This window comes from Colias philodice, chromosome 18 (assembly GCF_061535455.1).
Source record: "Colias philodice isolate Cphi_HAF_F1 chromosome 18, ilColPhil1 Martin Lab GWU primary, whole genome shotgun sequence".
In the NCBI taxonomy this organism is placed as follows: domain Eukaryota; kingdom Metazoa; phylum Arthropoda; class Insecta; order Lepidoptera; family Pieridae; genus Colias; species Colias philodice.
In genome coordinates, this window is record NC_143103.1 from 445,897 (window position 1) to 468,731 (window position 22,835).

A 22,835-nucleotide genomic window follows, 5' to 3' on the forward strand; every position below is an offset into this window, starting at 1 on the left:
CAGTGCAAGTGCGACATCACCGTAAAAAGTTGTCTATTAAATGTCTTTATGCCCTTTTATAATTTTAAATGGTTTCTTCTGCTTGTTTTTTTAATGAATTTCCGGGCTATTTCGTCCAAATTGTGGCATTCTCTCAAGTAGCCGAGGTCTATTTAGTATCCCCATTGAAACAAATCAATTGGGTTTAGGTCGAGGGACCGTGGAGGCCAGGTTTTAAGGCAAGCGTCACCGGCGCATGCGCAGGCTGCAACGACCAATCCATCTTTCAGGGTATTTTTACCCTTTAGCCTGGCCTGAACGGTCTCCGGACATAAACCATATTGATTTTTTTCCGTGGGGATACTACAAAGACGAGAGACTGCTACAATTTGGACGAAATAACCCGGAAATTCATAGTAGCAGAAGAAACCATTAAAAATGATAAAAGGGCATTCAGACATTTAAAAGACAACTTTTTACGGTGATGTCGCACTTGCACTGAGCAACAGCGGGGTCATTTTAAAAAATTCTGGTAATTAAACACCTATTTATTGGTTTTAATGATCATCATGTTAATAAAATTTTTGCACTTACCACATTTAGATTTCAATTTTTCGATTGAAGCCTTCTGAATAATAAAATGAAATTTTCAGGGTAGCTACCTGATAGATAGAGCAAGTTTTTAAAAGCCAAACGGAAAACATTTTTTATGTGATTTTATTTTTTTACGGGCCCTTGAAGTGGTGAACATACCGGGAAATTTTACCTTTCTTGGCATTTCATCCTTTTTTTTATTCCATTCAAAGATCTAACGATAGTAAATATTACCATACTGAATAGGCCTATCTTTCAGCGTAGCACACAAAAAAAAATCAAGCATCTTCCGCAATAATTGATGTCACCATGAGTGAAAATATCATCGTACTCGGCGAAAGGTGAAAAATTGAAAAAAGAGTCATAACTCCGAAAATACGAAAAATCGCATAACACACATGGGGGTGATTCGGATAGGCCTCTAGGTCCTCTACCTCCCAGCTTCCGTTCATCACTACTTTTTGGGACACCCTGTATAAGAATGTTTGTTTGATATACCAAGCATGATAATTCACGTGTCCGCAATTTACTCTGTTGTCTCACCATTAATACCGGCGGGCGTCTTTGTTTATATATAATCTGTACTTTGTCACGGAAAAACAAAGTGCGCGGAAATGAGAGGAGTTTAATGTGAGCTCGCCGTGTTGTGGGGGTCTTTATTAGATTCTTAAAGGTGTTGTGGTGAAGGTGAAGAAATCCAGTACTGGATTTTGATGAGGTTGAGCGGATCTAGTAGTGGATTTTGAAGTAGATAAAAGGGGATTTCATGGACGTGTAACGAAAAGGAAGTCGTAAACTTAATATTTTTTAGATGTACTCAAATATCACTGTTGTAGAGTAGTTTTTATTATTCCACTAAATGTAATTGACTAGCTTGTGGGTTTGCCGGTTTTTGTATAACAGACGTTTCCTTGATACATCTTCTGTTTCAGCCCGTTTATAACTTCGTAGACCGCAATCTTTTAGTTAAGATGTCGGAAAATCATAATATCATACCATCAAAAGTACAGAAAAACGACTCTTTTGTTTGTGTGCATATGGTCTATACACTATATCACCTGCAATATTTGTTACTCGAGATTGACCACCGTGGCAGACTCGTTTCCAACCAAAATTTATCCACACAGGAATCAAAACACGCGAATATCGAGCCCGATACTTCAAACTCGCAACTTTTTCAACTTTATTCTGCAGTGTTGGAATAGCTACGTCGTATATTTTTATAGATATTTGCGAGGTCACGGACTGAAATGTTTTATGATGTTTACGAACGTATCTACCGCGGGTTGGTCATTTGTGGAAGGTTCTAGATTGACGTACAGTACGGGAATGCTCTCTGTGGTCTATGTGTACAATGTGAATCGATTAAATCCGTACAAAGGGGTTATTGAACTCTAACACTTTAACTATGTCACTTTAAATTGCTGTTTCACTTTTATTGAAATACTAGTGGCTGTGGCTTTGGCCGCTTTTAATGTTGTCTGGTATTGTTTTCGAGGGTTTGTGCCACGTTTATTTTTACTAAAAATAAACGATGGATATAAGAAAAATAATACTGTGGCTGTGCAGCCAAGTTGTTGCTCGTTAGAAGCAACAAGTTGGAACAAAAAGAGGAAAATATATGAGGGAAGATAGTGCTCTACTTATAAGATTAACGATAGGTATGAGTAGGTATAAACATTTATATTTCCAAGAATTCATCCAGCTTGTTTATACAAACAAGTTTATATTTTTTTTTTCAAAATAAAACTATTTCTAGTATCTGAAATTCGTTTTACAACATTTCTAATACTCGCGTCGCATCAAATATCAGAAAATACTACACAGTTGATTGTAAACCGAACCGCATTAAACTATTCCGAAAACAGTTAAATCACTCGATAAAACTCCAAATTATCGAGAAGCGTACCTTAAACTTGTCAATCAGAGGATCGATTCTAACTAGTCCCTTTGAAGGGCAGAATAAACACAGTTGCAAACAACTGCCCTTTGTAAAACATGTGTTACAGTTGTGGTTAGACGAGATAAAGCTTGTTAAACAAACAAATTTTTTTTCAGCGTACTTTGATTATTTGGGATGCGTTTTTATTAAGGGTCACTTTCATAATTGTTATAAAACGACGAACTTACACTCAAACCTTTGTAGGTGGTTAAAATGCGGAATTTTATACAGCTGGTGTTTATATAATAATACTGCAACTGGCACAATATAATATTACTAAATAGCTACATATTTTGTATGAATACATAACACTATTTGTTGCGTAGTCGGATAAATGAACTAATCAAAGTTTTGACGAGTTTCCAAAGCAACAAGTGTCAAATTCTTTTTTTTTTATGCTGCAATAGGGAAGCTCTTGGCCACGATCTCGCCTGATGGTAAGCTGAGATGTGGCCTAAGATGGAGCGCGCTTCCCTAGAATGTACCTGTTCACTCTCCTCTTGAAGACCCCCATATTGTACTCATCGGGGAACACAGATTCAGGAAGCATGTTCCAGTCCCTAGCGGTTCGAATAAAGAATGACGATCCGAACCGCTTAGTCCGGGTACATGGAACGTCAACCATGTGACATCTTGTTTGTTAACCTTCCCCTGATGAGTAAATAATTTAATTTCCATACTAATTTAATTTAAGTTTCCTATATTATGGTAATTATTAAATTGTGTATTCAATATTTCAAGTTTAGTAAGTATAGATTCAAATATTTTTACGTTTCATTTTATATTGCACAATGATATACTTATAGTCGTAAATCGAAACAAAATAGTACGTAATTTAAAGAACGCTACAAAAATAGTAACGCCCACATAAAATAAAAATATTTCTCATGATTGTGAAAAAACTGCAATTAATCCTTTTAAATGAAAACCACATCTATAAATATAGTTTATCGCTTGAACTCCTGTCTCGAATCCCATATTTGTTTATTATCCTGACATGCAGACCACCAGACATTTACAATACACTTGTAAATAAACAAATGTACATACATCTGTGTTTAGGAATGAATACGACGCGACGGTTTTAAAGCGCGATTATCTATATTCTATACTCAAAGTTTGATTTTTTGTTACAATAAAAAGATATTTAATTGTTACGATTAACTCACGCTACTTTTATTAAAAATTCAAATTCACTTCAAAAGTATTAAATAAAATTATCAATATACAAAAACAGAAAATATTAAAAGCGATACCATAAAACCTTTTAATTCAGCGCTCGTTTTAATTTTGAAATAAAAAATCTCTTTGTCATGCCGAGTTACAACGTATTCCAACGTTAATGTAATAAATAGTCATTCAAGAGGCAAATATTTCATTCAAATGAAGACCTATATTGCTATGATGTAGAGGAAAATGAATAAATGTAGCCCTAAATCATGTGAGGGCTTACATAGCGAAAATATTACGCCTGTCTAATATTTGATTCCAACGTGTGTTTGGGAGTTCTAGACCGTACTTGATAACACTGTGTGAAGTTATATACGGTATCTGAGATCTGTACATTTCTGTGGGTTAAGTTTTTGGATTTAATAATAAAAATGATGGACTGTCCGCTATAGATTACCTAATCTACAAGCTCATCAGACACCTTCAGATTCGGCCGATTGCGAAACAAATTATAAATTTTTATTCTTTCAACAATTCTTCAGAGGCAACTGTGCGAGAGATGACAATATCTAAGTATGTGCGGAAGAAAAAACATGAATGGAGAGAGCATGCAAATCAATCGAACTTTTTTATACGTTATGCAATTATGCATACTATCCCACTAATCCAACGAAATATTTCGGTCTCATCAGGAATTTCAACAGGAATATTAATTTTGCAAGAATATACATAGTCATACAGAAATCTAACTAAAGGTATGAGTCATCAAAATAACCCGTTACCCGACAGCCCTCACTCCGTTGACTTAAGAAAGTAAGCAGAAATTAGAATGTGATATTAAAGCAGAGAAACGATATTTAACACGAAGAAATTTTCAACAAAATTTAATTAAACAATTTAAAATTATAAATTCGAAATATGACCTTACAAGGCGAATGCACTTTGAAATTACATTTGAGAAGAGCCAAGAAACTGGAAACGTATTAACTATATAGCAACTATAATAATATTATGACACTTTAGCCATCTTAAGAGCGCTTTTACACTATCCGATGGTATCGATACGATAAAATTGGTGATGGGTAAAATTTTATAACACTCATTCAAACTATACTAATACTTAAGTTCAATATAAAATATTTCTTATACATACTATGATGTTTTAATAAATAAGTGAAAATAACCGAAAAGTGAAACTTAATCTAATTAAGTATAAAAAAACTAAATTATTCTATTTCATGCGTAAACTATCCAGTTTACATAAATATCGGAAGTGGGATCGTACATCGTATCGTATGTTATAAAACAGCCACGATAAAATATCTGTAGTCACGGTCCATTCGCCTAGTTCATCATGTAGACAAGAGTGGAGCTGGTAATGTGAGCAAGACATCCGATACCGTGAGATCGTCACGGTGTCGGATCGGGCGTTGACACTGTTTGTCCTAGAGGAGGTGAATCACAGTAGGGATGTGATTTTTGTTGTAGTATAATATACAGACTATAACTGCGGATCATGTGCAGGAAGTTGTATAATAATTAATATACTTATAGCTACGGCGCACCCGCGTGCGAACCAGCGAGCTTATGCAAGTATTTCTATAGCTTTTATGGTACATAAGCCACATAACTGCCAAGTATAATCAAAATCCGTCCAATCATGTTCGCTTGAAAGGGCGACAAACTAGGTACTAATACCTGTGCTAATACATACATACATCCTCACAAACTTTCGCACTAACCACTCGTACCAGCTAAAACATTTAAATATTTATTTATTTATTTATTTATTTATTCGGAGATCTTACAGAAACAATTAAAGGCGTATACATAAATTAATGACATAATCAATAATAACGCATTAACAATTGTTTCCTCTACGTCTCACAGTGGACATAATAGAAAAAGTAAAAGAAAAAAAAAACACAATACAATTATTATCTGTTGCAAGGTAGCCAAATAGGTATTTAAAACTAATACAGACTTCTGAAATATTAAACCGGGAGAAAAAGCATTAATTTAAGCATGTAGATACTTATTCAAAGTTAAAAGGTTTATACATATAATTGGTTTATGGAACATTTGAAACTATATCGGAAACTATATTGGTATAGTATATAGTAGGTATAGTATATTTTTATCGCAAATACACTAGATCAACCTTTAATTGTTTTCACTGTGTAATGGATTCCACTGAACTGTTATTCGGAACGAGGGCGGAAGGGGATTAATTAAATTCTTCTTGAAATACTTTAAATTTTATAAAATATATATTGGTAAGCTAATTAAAATATAGGTAAACAATTATATAAAACTAAAGTACACGAGATCGGTTCAAATAGGTAATCAATTTTACTTATCGCTTATATTGCGAAAAGTATGTTGACAACAACAATAGAAAAAAAAAGACGGGTTGCACTTCGGGAGTGCCGGCAGAAGTGAAAACTTGGTTATTAACGTTCAGCATGTTTGATATTTTGGAATGGTATCCGTCTTACGCATGGAATATAAGGGCTAAAAAAAAAAAAAACATCCGTCTTACGCTTTTTCGATCAGGCCACGTGTCCTGACGCGAGTTTAAGATTTTATACCCAACGCCGCTAAAGAAGTTTTCACTTCAAAAAAATGTTGTGTGGTTTTATGAAACCACGGTAAAAGTGAAACTTTTCGAACACTGCTTTATACCTACTCGGCAGCCGACCGTCACGCGACATGCGCTACACAGACCAAAAAGTTTGAGACGATGTAATAAAAGTTTCACTTTAAAAGGCAAACGGAACCAAAAAGGTTAGCATGTTTTTATGTCTATGAAGTTTACTATACCTCGTAAAACAACACAACAAGTATAAATAAATGTAATCAATGCATCCTAACCTTAACAAAGTAATTTCGAAGTATAATTAATGCACTTAAAACTTGGCTGAGCCACGATTTGATCTTCATGAAATTTGAAACTCGACGTTAACAGAGCAAGTGTTGATGAAAAGCGTTGTTTATCATGAAAGCAGTAATTTGTAGTGCGGCGAACACGTTTTGATCGTTTATAATTCATCGTGGCTCATTTGAACATTTTGTATGGTGCCAATGATGATGGGATTCGAATGAATGATGATATTGAGTGCGCTTGAACTGTAAATTGAGATAAGCATTGCCTTTGTGAAGAATAGTCATTGCCTTTGTGAAGAATAGTCTTTAATTCGGATTAAAGTTTTGCATGGTTCTTCTGCCAGTCATTTCAATGGCTTAGTGAATGAAATGAACGCCAATAAAGTGTATCCTGCATTTGTAATAGCACATAATTATGTTTTTTTTAATTCTCTGGAAATTGATTGACCCCATTGATTAAAGTAACATTTTCATTTTAAATGAAATACGGCCGAGGAAATATTATATTCGTTACTTTTATCGGGAAAAAATGAATTTTAGAATATTGTATTAAATTATCTGGTTAATTATGCGCTTATTATCTCCGGGCTGTAATTTTATGGCGCTCATTTGCATTAGAATACGAAATTATTTCGGGTGATGATAACAAAGTAAATTACTGTGTTATTATATTGCTGAAATTTTAGGGATGCTTCTTGGTAGGTAATGAATCGTGAGTCGTGACCTTACTGTTAGGGCTGTCAAAACGTACATGTCTGTTATACATTGTAAAAATCTTTTTTAATACGCTTTTATTAGCTTCACCTGTATGTTTGTATGTAACCGTCTCCTTTCGACTCAATTTCGACCCACTTTAAGCCGACGGATTTCATTCAAATTTTGTACACTTATCAAGGACCGTTGACAATAGAATAATTTCATACATTTATTTTATTATCCTTTAAACGGTCAGTTGTAATTAAAAATTTGTACACTTCAATTATTATTGATGACTTTACAGTTTACAATAATTTTATGAGATTTGTGAGTGAGCGTGAGTGAGCCTGAGTTAGCGTGAATGAGCGTGAGTGAGCATGAGTTAGCGTGAGTGAGTGTGAGTTAGCGTGAGTGAGCGTAAGTTAGCGTGAGTGAGCCTGAGTGAGCGTGAGTGAGCGTAAGTCTAAGTTAGCGTGAGTTAGGTAGCGTGAGTGAGCCTGAGTTAGCGTAGGTGAGCGTGAGTGAGCGTGAGTAAGCGTGAGTGAGCGTAAGTCAGCGTGAGTGAGCGTGAGTCAGCGTGTAAGCCTGAGTTAGCGTTAGCGTGAGTGAGGTGAGTTATCGTGAGTGAGCGTGAGTGAGCGTGAGTCAGCGTGAGTGAGCGTGAGTGAGCGTGAGTTATCGTAAGTGAGAGAGCGTGAGTGAGCGTGAGTGATCCTGAGTTATCGTGAGTGAGCGTGAGTCAGCGTGAGTGAGCGTGAGTGAGTGTGAGTTATCGTGAGTGAGTGAGCGTGAGTGAGCGTGAGTTAGCGTGAGTGAGCATGAGTGAGCGTGAGTGAGCGTGAGTGAGCGTGAGTGAGCGTGAGTGAGCGTGAGTTATCGTGAGTGAGGGAGCCTGAGTTAGCGTGAGTGAGCGTGAGTTAGCGTGAGTGAGCGTGAGTTAGCGTGAGTGAGCGTGAGTTATCGTGAGTGAGCGTGAGTAAGTGTGAGTGAGCATTCGTGAGCGTGAGTTTGCGTGAGTTATCGTGAGTTAGTGAGCGTGAGTGAGCCTGAGTTAGCGTGAGTGAGCGTGAGTTATCGTGAGTGAGTCTGAGTTAGCGTGAATTAGCGTGAGTGAGCGCGAGTGAGTGTGAGTTATCGTGAGTTAGCGTGAGTGAGCGTGAGTTATCGTGAGTTAGCGTGAGTTAGCGTGAGTGAGCGTGAGTTGGCTGGTGGGCTGGTTGGCTGGTTGACTGGTTAAAGTAAACGCAACTTTGTCTGACGATAAAACATTATTAACCAAACTTTGACATGATCATGATAGTGAAATATCAACAAACAATTATTTTGCTTGTAGATGTAATCGTCAGATCGTTCAATAAGAGGAATAATTATTTTTTACTTTTTAGTGGTATCTACCCTGAATGCGTGTTTTATAGTTTTTTAAACTATATTTATTATTATTTTGTGGTGTGTTTTACATAAATTTTCATATCTGGAAAACGCATGAAATAAAAGGCTGAAATTGTCTAAGGACATGATCAATCACAAGCTAAAACATTTCAAAGATAACATGTTGATATCGATGTGACCAGTATGGCCTGTGTTTGCAGATTAAAATTTCTTCTTAACTGCTGTATTTTGTATTTCCTTCTGTTTGATTTCCTCCCCGTGACCACACTCGCTGCAAAGTGTGCGAAATATCAGAATTTAATTAATAAATCGCGTTTAAAATCCTTCTGCTGTATTTAACTAACGTTATAATATATTTTTTATAGTACCAACCGCGCACGTGACAGGCGTGCTCGGGAAGAAGGCGTCGCTGCCGTGCGACACGCAGCCTCTCTCAGCTGACGACAGAGTCGCGATGGTGCTGTGGTTCAAGGAGGCGGACTGGGAACCACTGTATAGGTGAGCTTATAAAAATAACGATAATGCAACCAATAAATGCTAACGGGTTGTATGATATTATGTTAATTTATTTATCTCGAATTATATTGAAATGTAATTTTGTTTATGACAATCAAAGATATAGGCGTATAAGTTTGTTGAATAGTAGGCAAGTAGAAGATTGCAAGGCCAAATACATTATATACAGAGCTGCGTGATTTAGCTAGGTCTCTTACATATTTTATTTTAAAATATAGACTAAGGATATAGCTCTTATTTATCTTATATCTTCATTTGTGTGTAAAAATATACAGACTGAATACATTTAATGCCTTTGAAAAACAACAAACAAATACATCGAAACCAAATTCGATAACACACGCAAACTATGGTCTCTAGATAAAAATTAGCCTCACAAAGTTTGCGCAGGCAAGCAATTAAAACTTATAAATCTGATAGAATATTCTAGCAGCTGGCAACATCTGGAAACGGTCGTCGATTCAAAGCAACCGGGGACCGTTGGTTAACTATCACTGGATGGGCTTATCTTGATTTAAAGTGAAACGGGAAAGTTATATCGATATGAATTTTCACCTTTGTTTAATGGAGATAGTTTTGTAGATATGGTTCTTTTAATGGTAGTTAAGTGAGCGGAGGCTTTTGAAGTACTTGTGGCAACAGCAAATTTAATTATTAAATCTTGTATGCTAATTGTTAATAATATTGTAGTGGTGGTTCAGCAGCCTCTGATTTCAAACTTAATATAAAATTGATATTTCAGATTATCTACATTCTACATATTGTAATCTGATGATGATGAATTATTATAAGCATAAAAGGATATAAAATAGAATACACAATTAACGTTTAATTTCGTGTCATATCATAAAAAGTCATTTTTAATTAATTATTTACCGTTAAAAGCGACAGTGAGATTATGGCGGTGTTTAAATTTAATTAGAAAATATATATTGTGAAATTGTCCAATTTAAATAATTTAGTCCACGTAGGAGCAGTAATTATAATAAACGATACAGCCTGTGGTGTAGGCTCGATGGTTGGACCTTTGTCACGATTATACCAATTTATAGGGTTCAAGTAATTTAGTTTACAAGCATGAGAAGTGACGGGCCCTTGTAGGGGCTTGGGAGTGGCGCATATATATGTTTCATAGATTGATTTTCTTTACAAACAAGCCCTCTGTGCCTTAATTGATATTTTTTGGGTCTGGAATAGATATTGTGTTAATTGGGTGATTTGGTTTGTGATTCTCACAGAAGACCATTATAATTTTCTAGTCGAATGACCCCGGCTCGCCCCTTTTTAATCACGGATAAAGTCGCTCAGGAGCTTTGTAGTGTTCATTTGTGAAAGAATTTCACTACAGTAAAATATTATTTTTAGTGTTACCATTATTTACTGCATGCATATAAGAAAAAAAGGCATAATAATCTATCTTCCCGTAGAAGCAGTTTATATCTAACCGACTGAAGCTAGTATAAAAAATCTGCAAAGTATTTGCAGCGTAAAACGTCGGTATTCATTATATTGTACTCTGTTGTGTATAAAGTATAATCCTAGTGTTTTATAGATGTGACCTGAAAATGAACACTGGGTCAACAATGCTTTTATTGATGACTGTCGCAACAAGATTAAATATGTACCTACCTATTACTTTAATGTTTTATAAGTTAATTAGCTTTCCGCCTTTGACTGCTTGGGTGGATTAAATGTTAATTATGTTCTATTCATCTATTGGCTAGTACGAATTTTACTAATAATAAAGCTTATTATTAAGGTTATCGGTACTTTCTAATGAGAACGTAGAAACATACGTCCACACTTAAACATCATATAACCAGTGAATTAAAACCAAACACTGTGTGAGTGAGACACTACCGTGTTAAAACCAAACACAAGAAAACAATATCCTATGTCCTCCAAGATAGCTATCTATATTTCAAATTCATTCAAATCTGGATCATCCTCGGCGGACAATTTCAAAGGCCTTTGTCGGTTAGAACAGGGTAGAAAATTTAACAGATTGAAATGCATCTTGGTATCCAGTAAAGGATAGAGGTTTTATTCGTATGTACTCTTTAATAAGAAACTAACCGATATAAATTGCTGTATCAGAAACTGTGAAATGCACTAAATTCGGCAGTTTTTTTACCTGCTAATTAAGAATGTAATAATCGCTAAATTTATGAAGTCTATATTGAGGAAAAGATTCCTCAGTTTAATTTATTATAATTGACTTCTTTATATTTTATTGCATAAAATATCATCATTTTTATTAACCACGCATACGTTTTCTTCATAGTATCTACTTAATACCTTCATGCCGATTTTTAAGCCTCATGTATTTGCCAAACTCTTTGCCAAATAATTGTCTTAAGCAATTTAACCAAACAATTCTAAGATATATGAAGCTAAATCTTAGTTCAAACAGAACTAACACCAAGTATAATTCACAACAAAGTTTCTGAATTCATCGCGTGTGAAGTGCGTTTAATATTTTCATTTATTCAGAACTTAAGATGAGCCTTTGGAAATTTTAATAATAGCCAACTGTAGTGTGATAAACCCTTTCATCTACAGTATTAAACTTATTTAATCTTAGATTTAATTTCAAGTCTAGATTCAATTTTAATCCACCGTAATTTCGCTGGATTGATACTTCAGGAGAATTTACGCTTACTAAGTTAGATTTTTTACTATTTGAACTCGTTTTTTACTTAATTGTATATAATAAAAAAAAACTATGAATTAAATTGATTGTTCTGCAGAAACTCATAATATGTATTATAAAGGTATTAATACAAATGCAATATTAAATATTATGAATCTATACACATATTGTACCTACTTATTGTAACGAGTCGAATTATAACCTCTTTTTAAGTTTAAAATCTCTGCGTATAAACATTATGGCCACGCTCACGACCTGCAGGAATAAAGGTTTAATGAGAGAATTCGTTAAATGAAAAGCTTTTAGATTAGCAATGAGTTTAAATGGTCAGAGCACACAGAGTTATTACATTACAGAGGATAGTTAAATCGTATGTCGTTTACATAGTTCGTATTAGGTAATTAAGTATATTTTGTATATAAAAAAGGTTTTAAGCAAATAATGCATTTTTTGTGAAAAATGTTGTGATGATGTCTCTCTTCTAATATTTATATTCCTATACTGCTCATTTCTCCTTTGTTTTTGTATAATATTATTTGATTCTTTAGTTATCTATCTAAATATAATTACAGTTTTTTGTATATGTATGTACTTATGCAATATCTACCTTTTTACTGATTTATTTTACTTATATCCCAAGGTTGCCTGGAAGAAATCGCTTTTAAGCGATAAGGCCGTCAAATTGTACATTTTAAGTTACATATCGTTTCTGTTAATTCTGTTTTTGTGTGCATTGTACAAGAAAGTGTTTTCTATTCTATTCTATTCTATTTTGAAGAAACGTTTACGTTTTTATAAGTGTAAAATCTCAGTCTATTGTATATATCATAAAATTTAAAGACTTACATTATTAGCTCCAAAAATCTATTAGCCCTATCCCGTGCAAGGGCACGCAAGTGAAACCATAGGCCAGCGAGTACTACCTCTAAATAAAAAGTAAGCAGTTCCAAATTCTGCTGATACAAAGTTGTGATAACATTACCCTTTCCTCAGTTACGACGTCCGCGGCAGGACCATCTACCAGCCAAAGCTATGGTCGTCGCCCACTGGGTTTGGCACACGAGCCTACTTCCGCGCCACGGCCTCACCTGCTACGCTCCTAGTGGATAGTGTAGCTACTACGGATAGCGGGGTGTATAGGTGCAGGGTGGACTTTAAGAATTCGCCAACGAGGAATTTGAGGATCAACTTCACTGTTATAAGTGAGTATTATTTTTGTTGTAGAAGTATAGATTGGTGGGTAGAAATAATAATATATCCACATACTATTCCACACTCGACTCATTTAAACGAAAAACAGAACAATATAATTCTGAGAACTACCTATACCGAAATGTAAAAATATATTGAAATGGTATGTTTTTCTGTTCACGAATCACTTTCGTGTCTGATTTCTCAATAACTTTTGCAAATAGTATCGAAAGCCCCATATAGCTTGAAAATATGTTAACTATTCTCTATATAAATTTTCCGTCTGATAAATAATTGCATGAAATTCAACAGCAACTTTTAAATATTTTGTAAATTTGTTTCACGAAACGTAACCGTTACCGCTCGTTACTATGCCGGATTAATTTTCATTCCATTTTTGTAATTGAACTTTAACTTATATACTTTTACCTACATACTATTATCTACCCACTCTTTCATTTTATTTTTGACTAGCGGTCCGCCCCGGCTTCGCCCGTGGTACATATTTACGTTTTCTCTACATAAAAACCATCCTCGTACTTCAAGGAATATAATAAAAAAAGAATTATCGAAATCGGTTCAGCCGTTCTCGAGTTATGCGCTTACCAACACATTTTGCGATTCATTTTTATATATAAGATATCAATATAAAGGCAGAAGAATCTGAGAAAATAAAATTAGTTTGTTATTTGTATCAACAGAAAAAGGTGGGTAGTAAAAAATAATTAATTACGAGTAGGTATATATGCGTATTTATTTGTCGCATTTATAGTTGTAGGAAAACCATTTGAAATAAAAAATTTATAATACCGTATCTAATTTTGAGGGGGATTTTTAAATGAGTCACTGATTTTTGTGTTAGGTAACAATTTCCGATCATGGCTATATAGTATACATGAGATATATTTCCTATTACATGCGAGCACACGTCACACATCCAACAAACAGTCGTTCCCATGTGGATTGCTAGTTGAAATCTATCCTGAGTTTGATTGCGTAAGCTTTGCCGATTTCAGAGGTGTCGCTCAAACCGGGGATTTGCGTTTATGTACTGGCGAAGGATCTATACTGTGTACTGTACACAACTACACAGTAGGGTACACTGTGTCGTGTTTATTTATGCTATTGTGGATAGAGTGTTCATGTGTTTATGTATTGGAGATGGGACATTATGATATTTTTCTGAAATGGACTAAGGATTTTTTGGTTATTGTTTTATGTCAGATTTTGAATAAATTATTCTAAAGGCATATTTTAAAATGAATGAATTAGTAAAAGAGTGTAATTTTCTAGAACCTAGATATCTATCTATCTATCATCATCTTGTTATTCTGCTATAACACGTATATCACTATCAATTTGACTATTAGTCTCAGCAGTAATTTCAATATATGTATAGTATTTAGAATAGAACCTACATCACATCACCATCTTCTATAACTTTTCATCTATCTGAATATCAAAATACATCCAAATTCACATCGACGTTTACTGACGTTTATAACAGAACGTATGTATGGAATACATTGGAACTTTACTACATATGGATGTTGAAATTTATTCCCCGAAATTATCCAATTGCAGTTGTAACAAGAAGTAAAGACGATCTGCATATAGTTAGCAATAATTAGTTAAGGGGAAGGAGTTCCCGTCTTTGGAACATTAGCTTTGAGTACTGTCATGCGAGATGGTGCAGAATGTTCGAGAAATGCTAATAGTTCGGCCATTGCAGATGCTTTCGTGAAATTACACGTGTTTGACATCTTGGAATTGTATAAAACTTAATAAAGTCATGATCTTTGTTAATATTATGTATTTTCAAAATTTTGTATGAAGAGATTATCTATATTTTACTGAAGGTAAAGTATAAAATAATAAAGTGGTTATAATTATTTTGACTCCAAATATTAATAGCGTTTAGGCATAGCCCAATCTACAATAATAATTTATCTTCGACTCTTGTTTTGTGAACATTTTGTATGATGTTGATTGTATTACACATACAGTAAAAGTAATCACAACAGATTGGGCATTAAATTTTATATTATCTTCTCTTACACAAAAATTATATAAACTAATAAATCTTTCGTCACATGAAACATAAATATCTTTTATTTCATACCATCCACCAGTACAAAAACTATTTCAACTTATCCGACTCTTTTCTGTCCGTAAAACACACACCCAACCTTGTTTACCCAACAAAACTAAATGCTTATTTACGTGGGTTTGGAAAAAGTAAAATGTCCCAGTGTCTTAACACCTCAGTCTTTATGTCGTTGACCTTGCCGCCCGACCCTCGTAACCCAATGAGGTAAGGCTTGAGCCACACTGCGTTTAAAGTCAAGTAGGGAATTTTATCGCAAAATTTAAAGAGGCTTAGAATAAAATATGCATTTTTTTTATTCATTTCTTCATTCTTTATTGCACTCATCACTACAAACAATTAACTTGCAGATAGCTTAAACTTAGTACAAGTGGCGGTCTTATCGTTTAGATAGATTTCTTCCAGACAAAATTTGGTATAATATAGGAATAAAAACCTGAATAACTATGTCACTTTTTATACAAATAAAAAAAAATACGAAGAGTAAAATAATGATGTCTAACGTGTGTTTTAGGATATTGCGTTGAATTGGAATTAAATTGTGTTATGTGAATAATTAAACCGGGATTACGGTTTGATAAATTAAATTTCAGCAGTCAGCTTTGTGTGGTTAAGTGGCGAATTCAACATCTATATACATACATACAGGTAGGTAGGTGGTAGAGCAATGTTGTACATCTATCATTTCAACTTATTATTCTATTCTATTCTATATAAACATCACAAAATTGCCACGGTGTGTGAAGAGCCTTAACAAAGTGTAATGTACAAGTTTGCTAAATCGATACATTGTATACCGACACGTATTTCTTTGAGGGATCCGCTACGGTTGCCTTTTTCCGCAACCTCCGATAATCCAGGGTGTGATAAAATTTGTTAGGTTTTACATAGCTCCCGAATTTTTTGGGAAAAACTCCACATTCTTAGGGAAATTCGGGCACGCACGTTGATACGTATATTTCAAGATAGAAATAGTATTGATTTTACGTATATTTTGCTTTATTTTTGATATTTTTTGTTTTATATGTATTTGTATTATTTCGCGTATCGTATCATAGTAAAATAACCACTTTAAATACTAACCTAATGGAAATAACATTATTATATTTAGTGAATACTTAATAAAAAAAAAAATTGTAGAATGTTTGTTTCACGTTAAAATCTTTACGATGTTTACTGTCGTTAAGAATATACAATGGAAAGAAATGTAAACATTATGTACTGTTCCGAATAAAAATAATATCTTTGGTATATTTCAATTATTTTTAACGAAATGTCAGAAATATGTGAGATAATGCAGCTTTTGTAAAATGCATTTCAGTTGTACGTTGCCTGCGATGTAAAATATTTATAACTTTTTTTGTCAATTTTGAAAACCATTGTACGTAAAAGTATAGACACACAAATCATTTTTAAGTGAGATAGCTAACTGTCCATGTTTGCATGTACTGTCATATTTTTGCATGTACTGTCATGTTTTAAAATATGCTCAATGAGCAACTCCAAGATATAATTTAACTGTAAAATTCCACGAAATTGGTTCTACGTGAAATCGGATCATACATAGGTACGTATTCTATATCTACACATAGAAATTGTATATCATAATATATAGTTGATAAATATCTGAATTTGATATCTGACAGCACCATGAATTTATAATTATGAACATCGAACAGAAATCGCAATTAAATTTAATTCCACGTTACAAATTTCCTTATTTCCAAAACCATTTTCTTTTATTGTAATTTATCGCAGTTCCATGAAAACGATGCTTTTAGCTTTTATGTAACAGTATCGGCATTTGCAAACTCATTTGGCCGAGTAGTCGAATTGAATGTAAAAATGTTGGAATTGAATCAGCCTGTGTTAATTTTATTGTCTTTGTGTATCTGTGGCAGCAAGAGTTTCTGGAAATATCGCTTTTTCTCTAATTAATGTTCATTAAATTGTTTAAATGACGACCAAAGTAACAAATTGAACAATTATTTTGGACTTGATTAAACACTCATAATGAAAGAAGCCTTTCATCAACTTAAAATGGATGAATTTTTAAAACATTTTCGCTAAATTTAACCGTATAAAATTGCTTAAATTACTGCTCATATCACTAATTTTCGAATCGGTGAAATAAACCATTTCACGATTTGACCCGCATTCAATTAGGGAATAACTCAAAAAGAACTGAATCGATTTAAAAAACTATCACCGGCATGGTGAATGTCTCATTATTTTCTATTTTTTCTATTTTCATATAGGCTATCATAGTTTATTATTGTATCGGAGTCAACCAGTTAGCGACTTGTACGAAATATACTTACAATTCCTTTCTTAGTAAACCACCCAACTAATTCAGTTACTTGACAAGTTAGTTTCTTAGATATCCATAAAAGTAGATACTTCGATATTGTGAAAATTGTTTACAAGTTAACCCTTCGTAGCCTGAGCCGCCATTCCGTGTTGGCACGCTGCCGCGGAAATTACAGCTTTCTTTTATTGTTCCGATCACTTCTAGTTCCTTTTTTATCATATCCTTGTTATTTAATTAAAGATAAAGTTTTTTACGTCTGTGTAATATTGCAGATGGAAACATTAATTAGAAGAAATGTTATAGCTTGATAGAGTTGGAGTTTGTTCTTTTATTTTTAATTTTTATGTGATAATGTTCAGTTCTGATTGCAATATAACTCCAGTTTTAATATTTTCTCCGTGTCCATTGACTTCTTGGAAACATAGAAACATTTATTTAACCATAGGTAAGCAAAATTATATAATTCAAGTCCCAAAGAAGTGCAAAAAGCAGAAAAGCTATATTGTAATACAATTTAATGTAATAAATACAACAAGCGTTCTGTGTAGCATGAAGCGTTTAAACACAACTCGGCAACAATATCTGTGTTTAAGACATTTATTTAAATCTATAGATACTAATATTATAAAGCTGAAGAGTTTGTTTGTTTGAACGAGCTAATCTAGGAACTACTGGTCTGATTTGAAAAATTCTTTCGGTGTTAGATAGCCCATTTATCGACAAAGGCAATAGGCTATATAATTATTATCAGAGACCAACAGGAGCGGAGCAACGCGGGTGAAACTGCGGAGCACACCTAGTATAATACATATATAATTTAAGTAATATAATTTAAATATTAATATATTTATGTTCTTACAGCACCAGCGAATCGGCCAACAATAATGGACGCCAGAACACGAGACCACACGCGGCTGTTACAGCCGTATAACGAAGGAGACACTTTGGAGTTACTCTGTGAAGTGTTTGGAGGTAATGGCCATTGTTTTGTTAATTTATTTGATAAGAACTTAATTGTTAATGTTGTAAATGGATAAGTTTATCTTTAAGTACTGATGAGCTTTCTAGAAATATCTAAAAACTTTAATAGATGTTAATGGATTTTATACGTGGATTTTTTTTAAATAGATTTTTTATTGAGAAATAGAGAATTGCTCGATAATATAAATAAATTAATATCATAGGCTACTTAATGTCGGAGTAATTTTGAATGTTTAAGCAAAATGAAAAGTACGCGCGAGCAAAGCTGCGACTGAAATTTTGTAATATTAAATAACACAATTTATCATACAGCATAAAAGCAAATCAATAAAAACGATTGGGTAATTTGAAATCAATCGGATATAAATATTTTTCATAAGGATATGACACAAGTATTACTTGTTATTATAAGTTTACTTTATTAAAAGAAAATAATAAATTGCAATGAAGAAGTGTAGATATAGCAATGCATTTCTGACAAAAACAAAACAGCTCCCACGATGTTTTAATAACATTCTCGTCTGTTATTCAGTAGCCAATTTCCTATATTTTGTTTGTATATTATTTCAATAATATCGTATGTAGGACAAATATGATTTCGCTGTTTATTTTCCATCTATTCTATAGAGAAATCCTAAAGTCAACGCCTACGCGTGATATTCTTCAGTTGAATACAATGGCGATGTCAAATACTTATTTATTGGGATAATATCACTTCATCCCGCAAAAATGCTCAGTAATCATATAATATTTACCCTGAATCTTATCTTTATCTCTTGCTATTTTGGGAACTTTGGTATCTGTTATTGATGGAAATGTTTCCCTCTTTTAATCAACAGATGTTTATAGTAATTCTCGGAATTTTCCTATTTCTATTATAAGTGAAGAAAAACAAACATAGAGTTACAGATATTTCCTACTAATATTATATATGCTAAGTTTGTGAGGATGGATGGATGTTTGATACTCTTTCAAGCAAATACTAATGAACCGCTAAATATAATGAAATTTGGTATGTAGGTAGCTGAAGACCCAGAATAAGACATAGGCTTTTATTAGGTAGTTATATTAGGCCGTGTTTAATACTACTGATGATTGAACCTAATGTATTACAAAGTTTGAAATTGTAAATGAATATCGAAAAAGTAAAGCCGCAAGTGAAATGCTAGTAAATTATGTAAATCATTTATTTCATGTACTAATTACGCAAAATTGCTGTGAACTAAATTCCGGTAAGGATGTTACGGATGCAGCGCTTGTTTTCTGTTGTTAATGTCTGTTTGGAACATAATATGGAACAAAATAATAAAATTGTATGAAAACTGTGATTTTTCATGACAACTTTTTATGTGAGCATTCGTTAATACTGAAAGTAGTCTTATTCTGTAATGAAATCTAAATAAACAATTAACTTGTAATTTAAAATAGCAATACGATTTTAAAATTTGAAATTGCAATAACAGAGAAATTGGCAAAAAACTTCTTAGTTATTCTTCTTTATTCATTTATCTTTAATATATTACGTTAATACAGTTTTCTTTTTAATTCATAATGAAAGTTATCCATCAGATATCATTTTATGTATTGTAGATTACACGAAGCACAATTATGCTGAAAATCTGTCCATTGGTTTCTAAGAACCGAGAATTCATGCGAATTTTTTCTATATTTTGGAAGATATAAATTTCCCATGATTCATTAAGAATATTGTTAAATCTTTATCCTTTTTAAATTCACCAGGTTGATAGACCGATCTTTTTGCTTCTTAGAAGTAATCTGTTTTTGAATATAATTCTATATTAAAGAAAATATTGTAAGATATTGTAATAACCATTGATTTACGTTGATAGGTTTGCACAGTGAAATAGACAGATTTGAGATACGGCGGGTGGTGCATATCTCAATTTGAATCTTGCAGAAGTTTACGTCAGCGCGTTTAGATAAATCCGCTAAATCTTCTATAACGATGTTAGCTGTCTTTCCTTATTTTACGTACGAACTAGACTCAAATTTGTTTGCCTGTTTTGACTGTAGATAATATAAGTAGGTACTATAAGAGAAATATTTATTGGAGGAAACAAAGTGAACATTTTATTGTATAGGTATATTTCTTTTTTTTATCCTGAATTATTAATTTGCAATCTTTTGTTGCAAAGTCTATATAATATTAATGAGTAAATCCGATAAAATTTGCTTACCACCAGACAATCCCCATCAAGATTCGTCAGGAAATTTCACAGCGGTATACGGTACACGCATCAGTAAACTTTAATTATGAAAAATAAACAATTTTTCGTACAAAATGAGTAAAAACGACGCGCGCGTATTAAAAAGTTAACAGTTATATCAACATATCTCGTTATTTTCAGCTCTTGGATATTGAAAATACATTAACCGCACAGGGAATGCATTAAATAATAACTATTTATTGAGGCTGGAGTTTTGTTACAAATTATTCTGAGTCGACATCTTTGTCGGTGTATTTTTGGATGATATTCAATTATATATCATATAATTATGGATTTAAATAAATGTAGGGATAGTGGTGTCATGGTGATAATGCTATTTATAGATTTGTTAATAGGTATTAATCAGATCTAGAAAATTACCCTGGAGTATACGCTTCCTTATATTTTCAAGAACATCTTTTTTCATAGACATATTATCTACAGTTAAAAATCATGTTTTGCTTATAAATGAACATCGTTTCATATACATAAACCTTAATAAACACTAAAGTCACAGGTTTCCATATTAAACTGAAAATAGGACGAATAGTATCACTGTTGTGTGTGCATTTTGAGCCATTAATAACATATAATCATAAAAAAACATTTCTTGTACAATTAACTTATTACATAGAGTTTTTGGAGTATCACAAGTTTATATTGTTTTGATCTATTTTTTGATTGCTTGTTATGTGTGGGTTTCTTATTTACATAAAGCGATACGCAGCAAGGTTTGTGGTGGAATAACGTTGCGAATCCGTCCTACAATTCAATTCTAGGAATCGAGATTTGGTGTCGACACACAACTGAAATTCGATCCCTTGGGAAAGCTTTGAACAGGCCTTGCTTTTCATTTGTTTTTGGCTTAACGACTCTGCGAATTAACATTTAAATGTCAAACATTTGGATTAACAATGTTATGGACTAGCTATCGCAATTATTAGTATTAGGAGACGTGTTTAATTTGAAGTTTTTTGCGTTAATCCTAATACTTTTTCCACGAAAAGTTAATAACTTTCGCGACTCATTCAAATAAATGTGTGCTTCTATTATAATCATTTTCATTCCAAATTTCATCTTAATCTGGCTTGATGATGAAAACGTAGCATAGAAAATACAGTACGCAGAACGGACAGGCTTTCACATCTATACTTATTACTACTGTTTTTATAAAGAGTTAAGTTTGTTAGTTTATGACGTTCTAAGGGGTAATATCTGCATCGAATGAACCGATATTTTTTACCAACATAAAGCCACGTTATCGGTGACTGATAGGCTATATTTTTATTTTGTTTGCCCTGGTTAACTCGGAAGTCTTAGTCATCTTTTAATCTGCTTAAATTTTATAACAAACCACCCGTTCACACAGGTGACCCACGACCATCCGTAATCTGGTATCTAGAGAACACGATAATCGACGAGTCGTACGAGCAGCGCGACGACGGCGTGACGACAAACACGCTAACGTTCCCGCGCGTCGGACGACAGCACCTCAACGCAAGGTTGATTTGTCAAGCGTCGAATACCAACTTGGCCCCGCCGCAGAGTAAATTGCTCATTTTGGATATTAATTGTAAGTATTTTTCGGTAACTGTAAGATGAATAAGTAGGTGTTGTATTTTTGCATAATATTTATTTTGAAATGTATTTTATCTAAGAATTGATAGAATGCGACAAAGTGTTTTTGACGTAGGTACTTAACGTTCGCGTCGTTTTGATAATTCTATTGTTTCTTTTTTCATATGTAACTTACCGTGACGAATAAAATTGAAAATTACTATGTTATAACATTAATTCATGCGTGTTAGTTTCCATTAATTACAAATTATGACCATCATTTTTGTTATCATTATAAAGCAGTAAACAGTTCCAACAACATAATTTAATAAGAAGTTGAAAATGAAGTCAATGAAAATTATTTGGAGTCAATTGATGTAACTTATCAAATTTGTAAAATTGTAAACGAATAATAATTGTGCACACATACACACAAATGTTTTAAAACAAATTTCTTCAGTAAAAGGCTTAGCTGACAAAGTTTATAGCAATTATTTTGGGACTAACGGAATGTTAGTGAACTTAGCAGATCATTTTTAGCAGATCAAAAAAAAATGTGAGTTCTTATCGCGTGCAGTTGAGTTCTACAGTTCCTGATACTTTTTAGAAATAGTTCTGGCGTTTTTACCTTAAAA

At 33.2% G+C, this 22,835-nt stretch overlaps 1 protein-coding gene across 2 annotated transcripts in view; it reads left to right on the top strand.

The window, feature by feature from the left end:
- LOC149480209 (adhesion molecule nephrin-like) overlaps window positions 1-22,835 on the top strand; it is an 84,714-nt gene that overhangs the window by 27,917 nt on the left and 33,962 nt on the right. For both annotated transcript variants that reach the window (XM_089706956.1, XM_089706957.1), the window contains exons 2-5: window positions 9,022-9,154; window positions 12,819-13,027; window positions 18,296-18,406; window positions 22,013-22,216. In XM_089706956.1, the coding sequence (XP_089563082.1) occupies window positions 9,022-9,154; window positions 12,819-13,027; window positions 18,296-18,406; window positions 22,013-22,216 (657 nt within the window). The remainder of the gene's footprint in view (window positions 1-9,021; window positions 9,155-12,818; window positions 13,028-18,295; window positions 18,407-22,012; window positions 22,217-22,835) is intronic.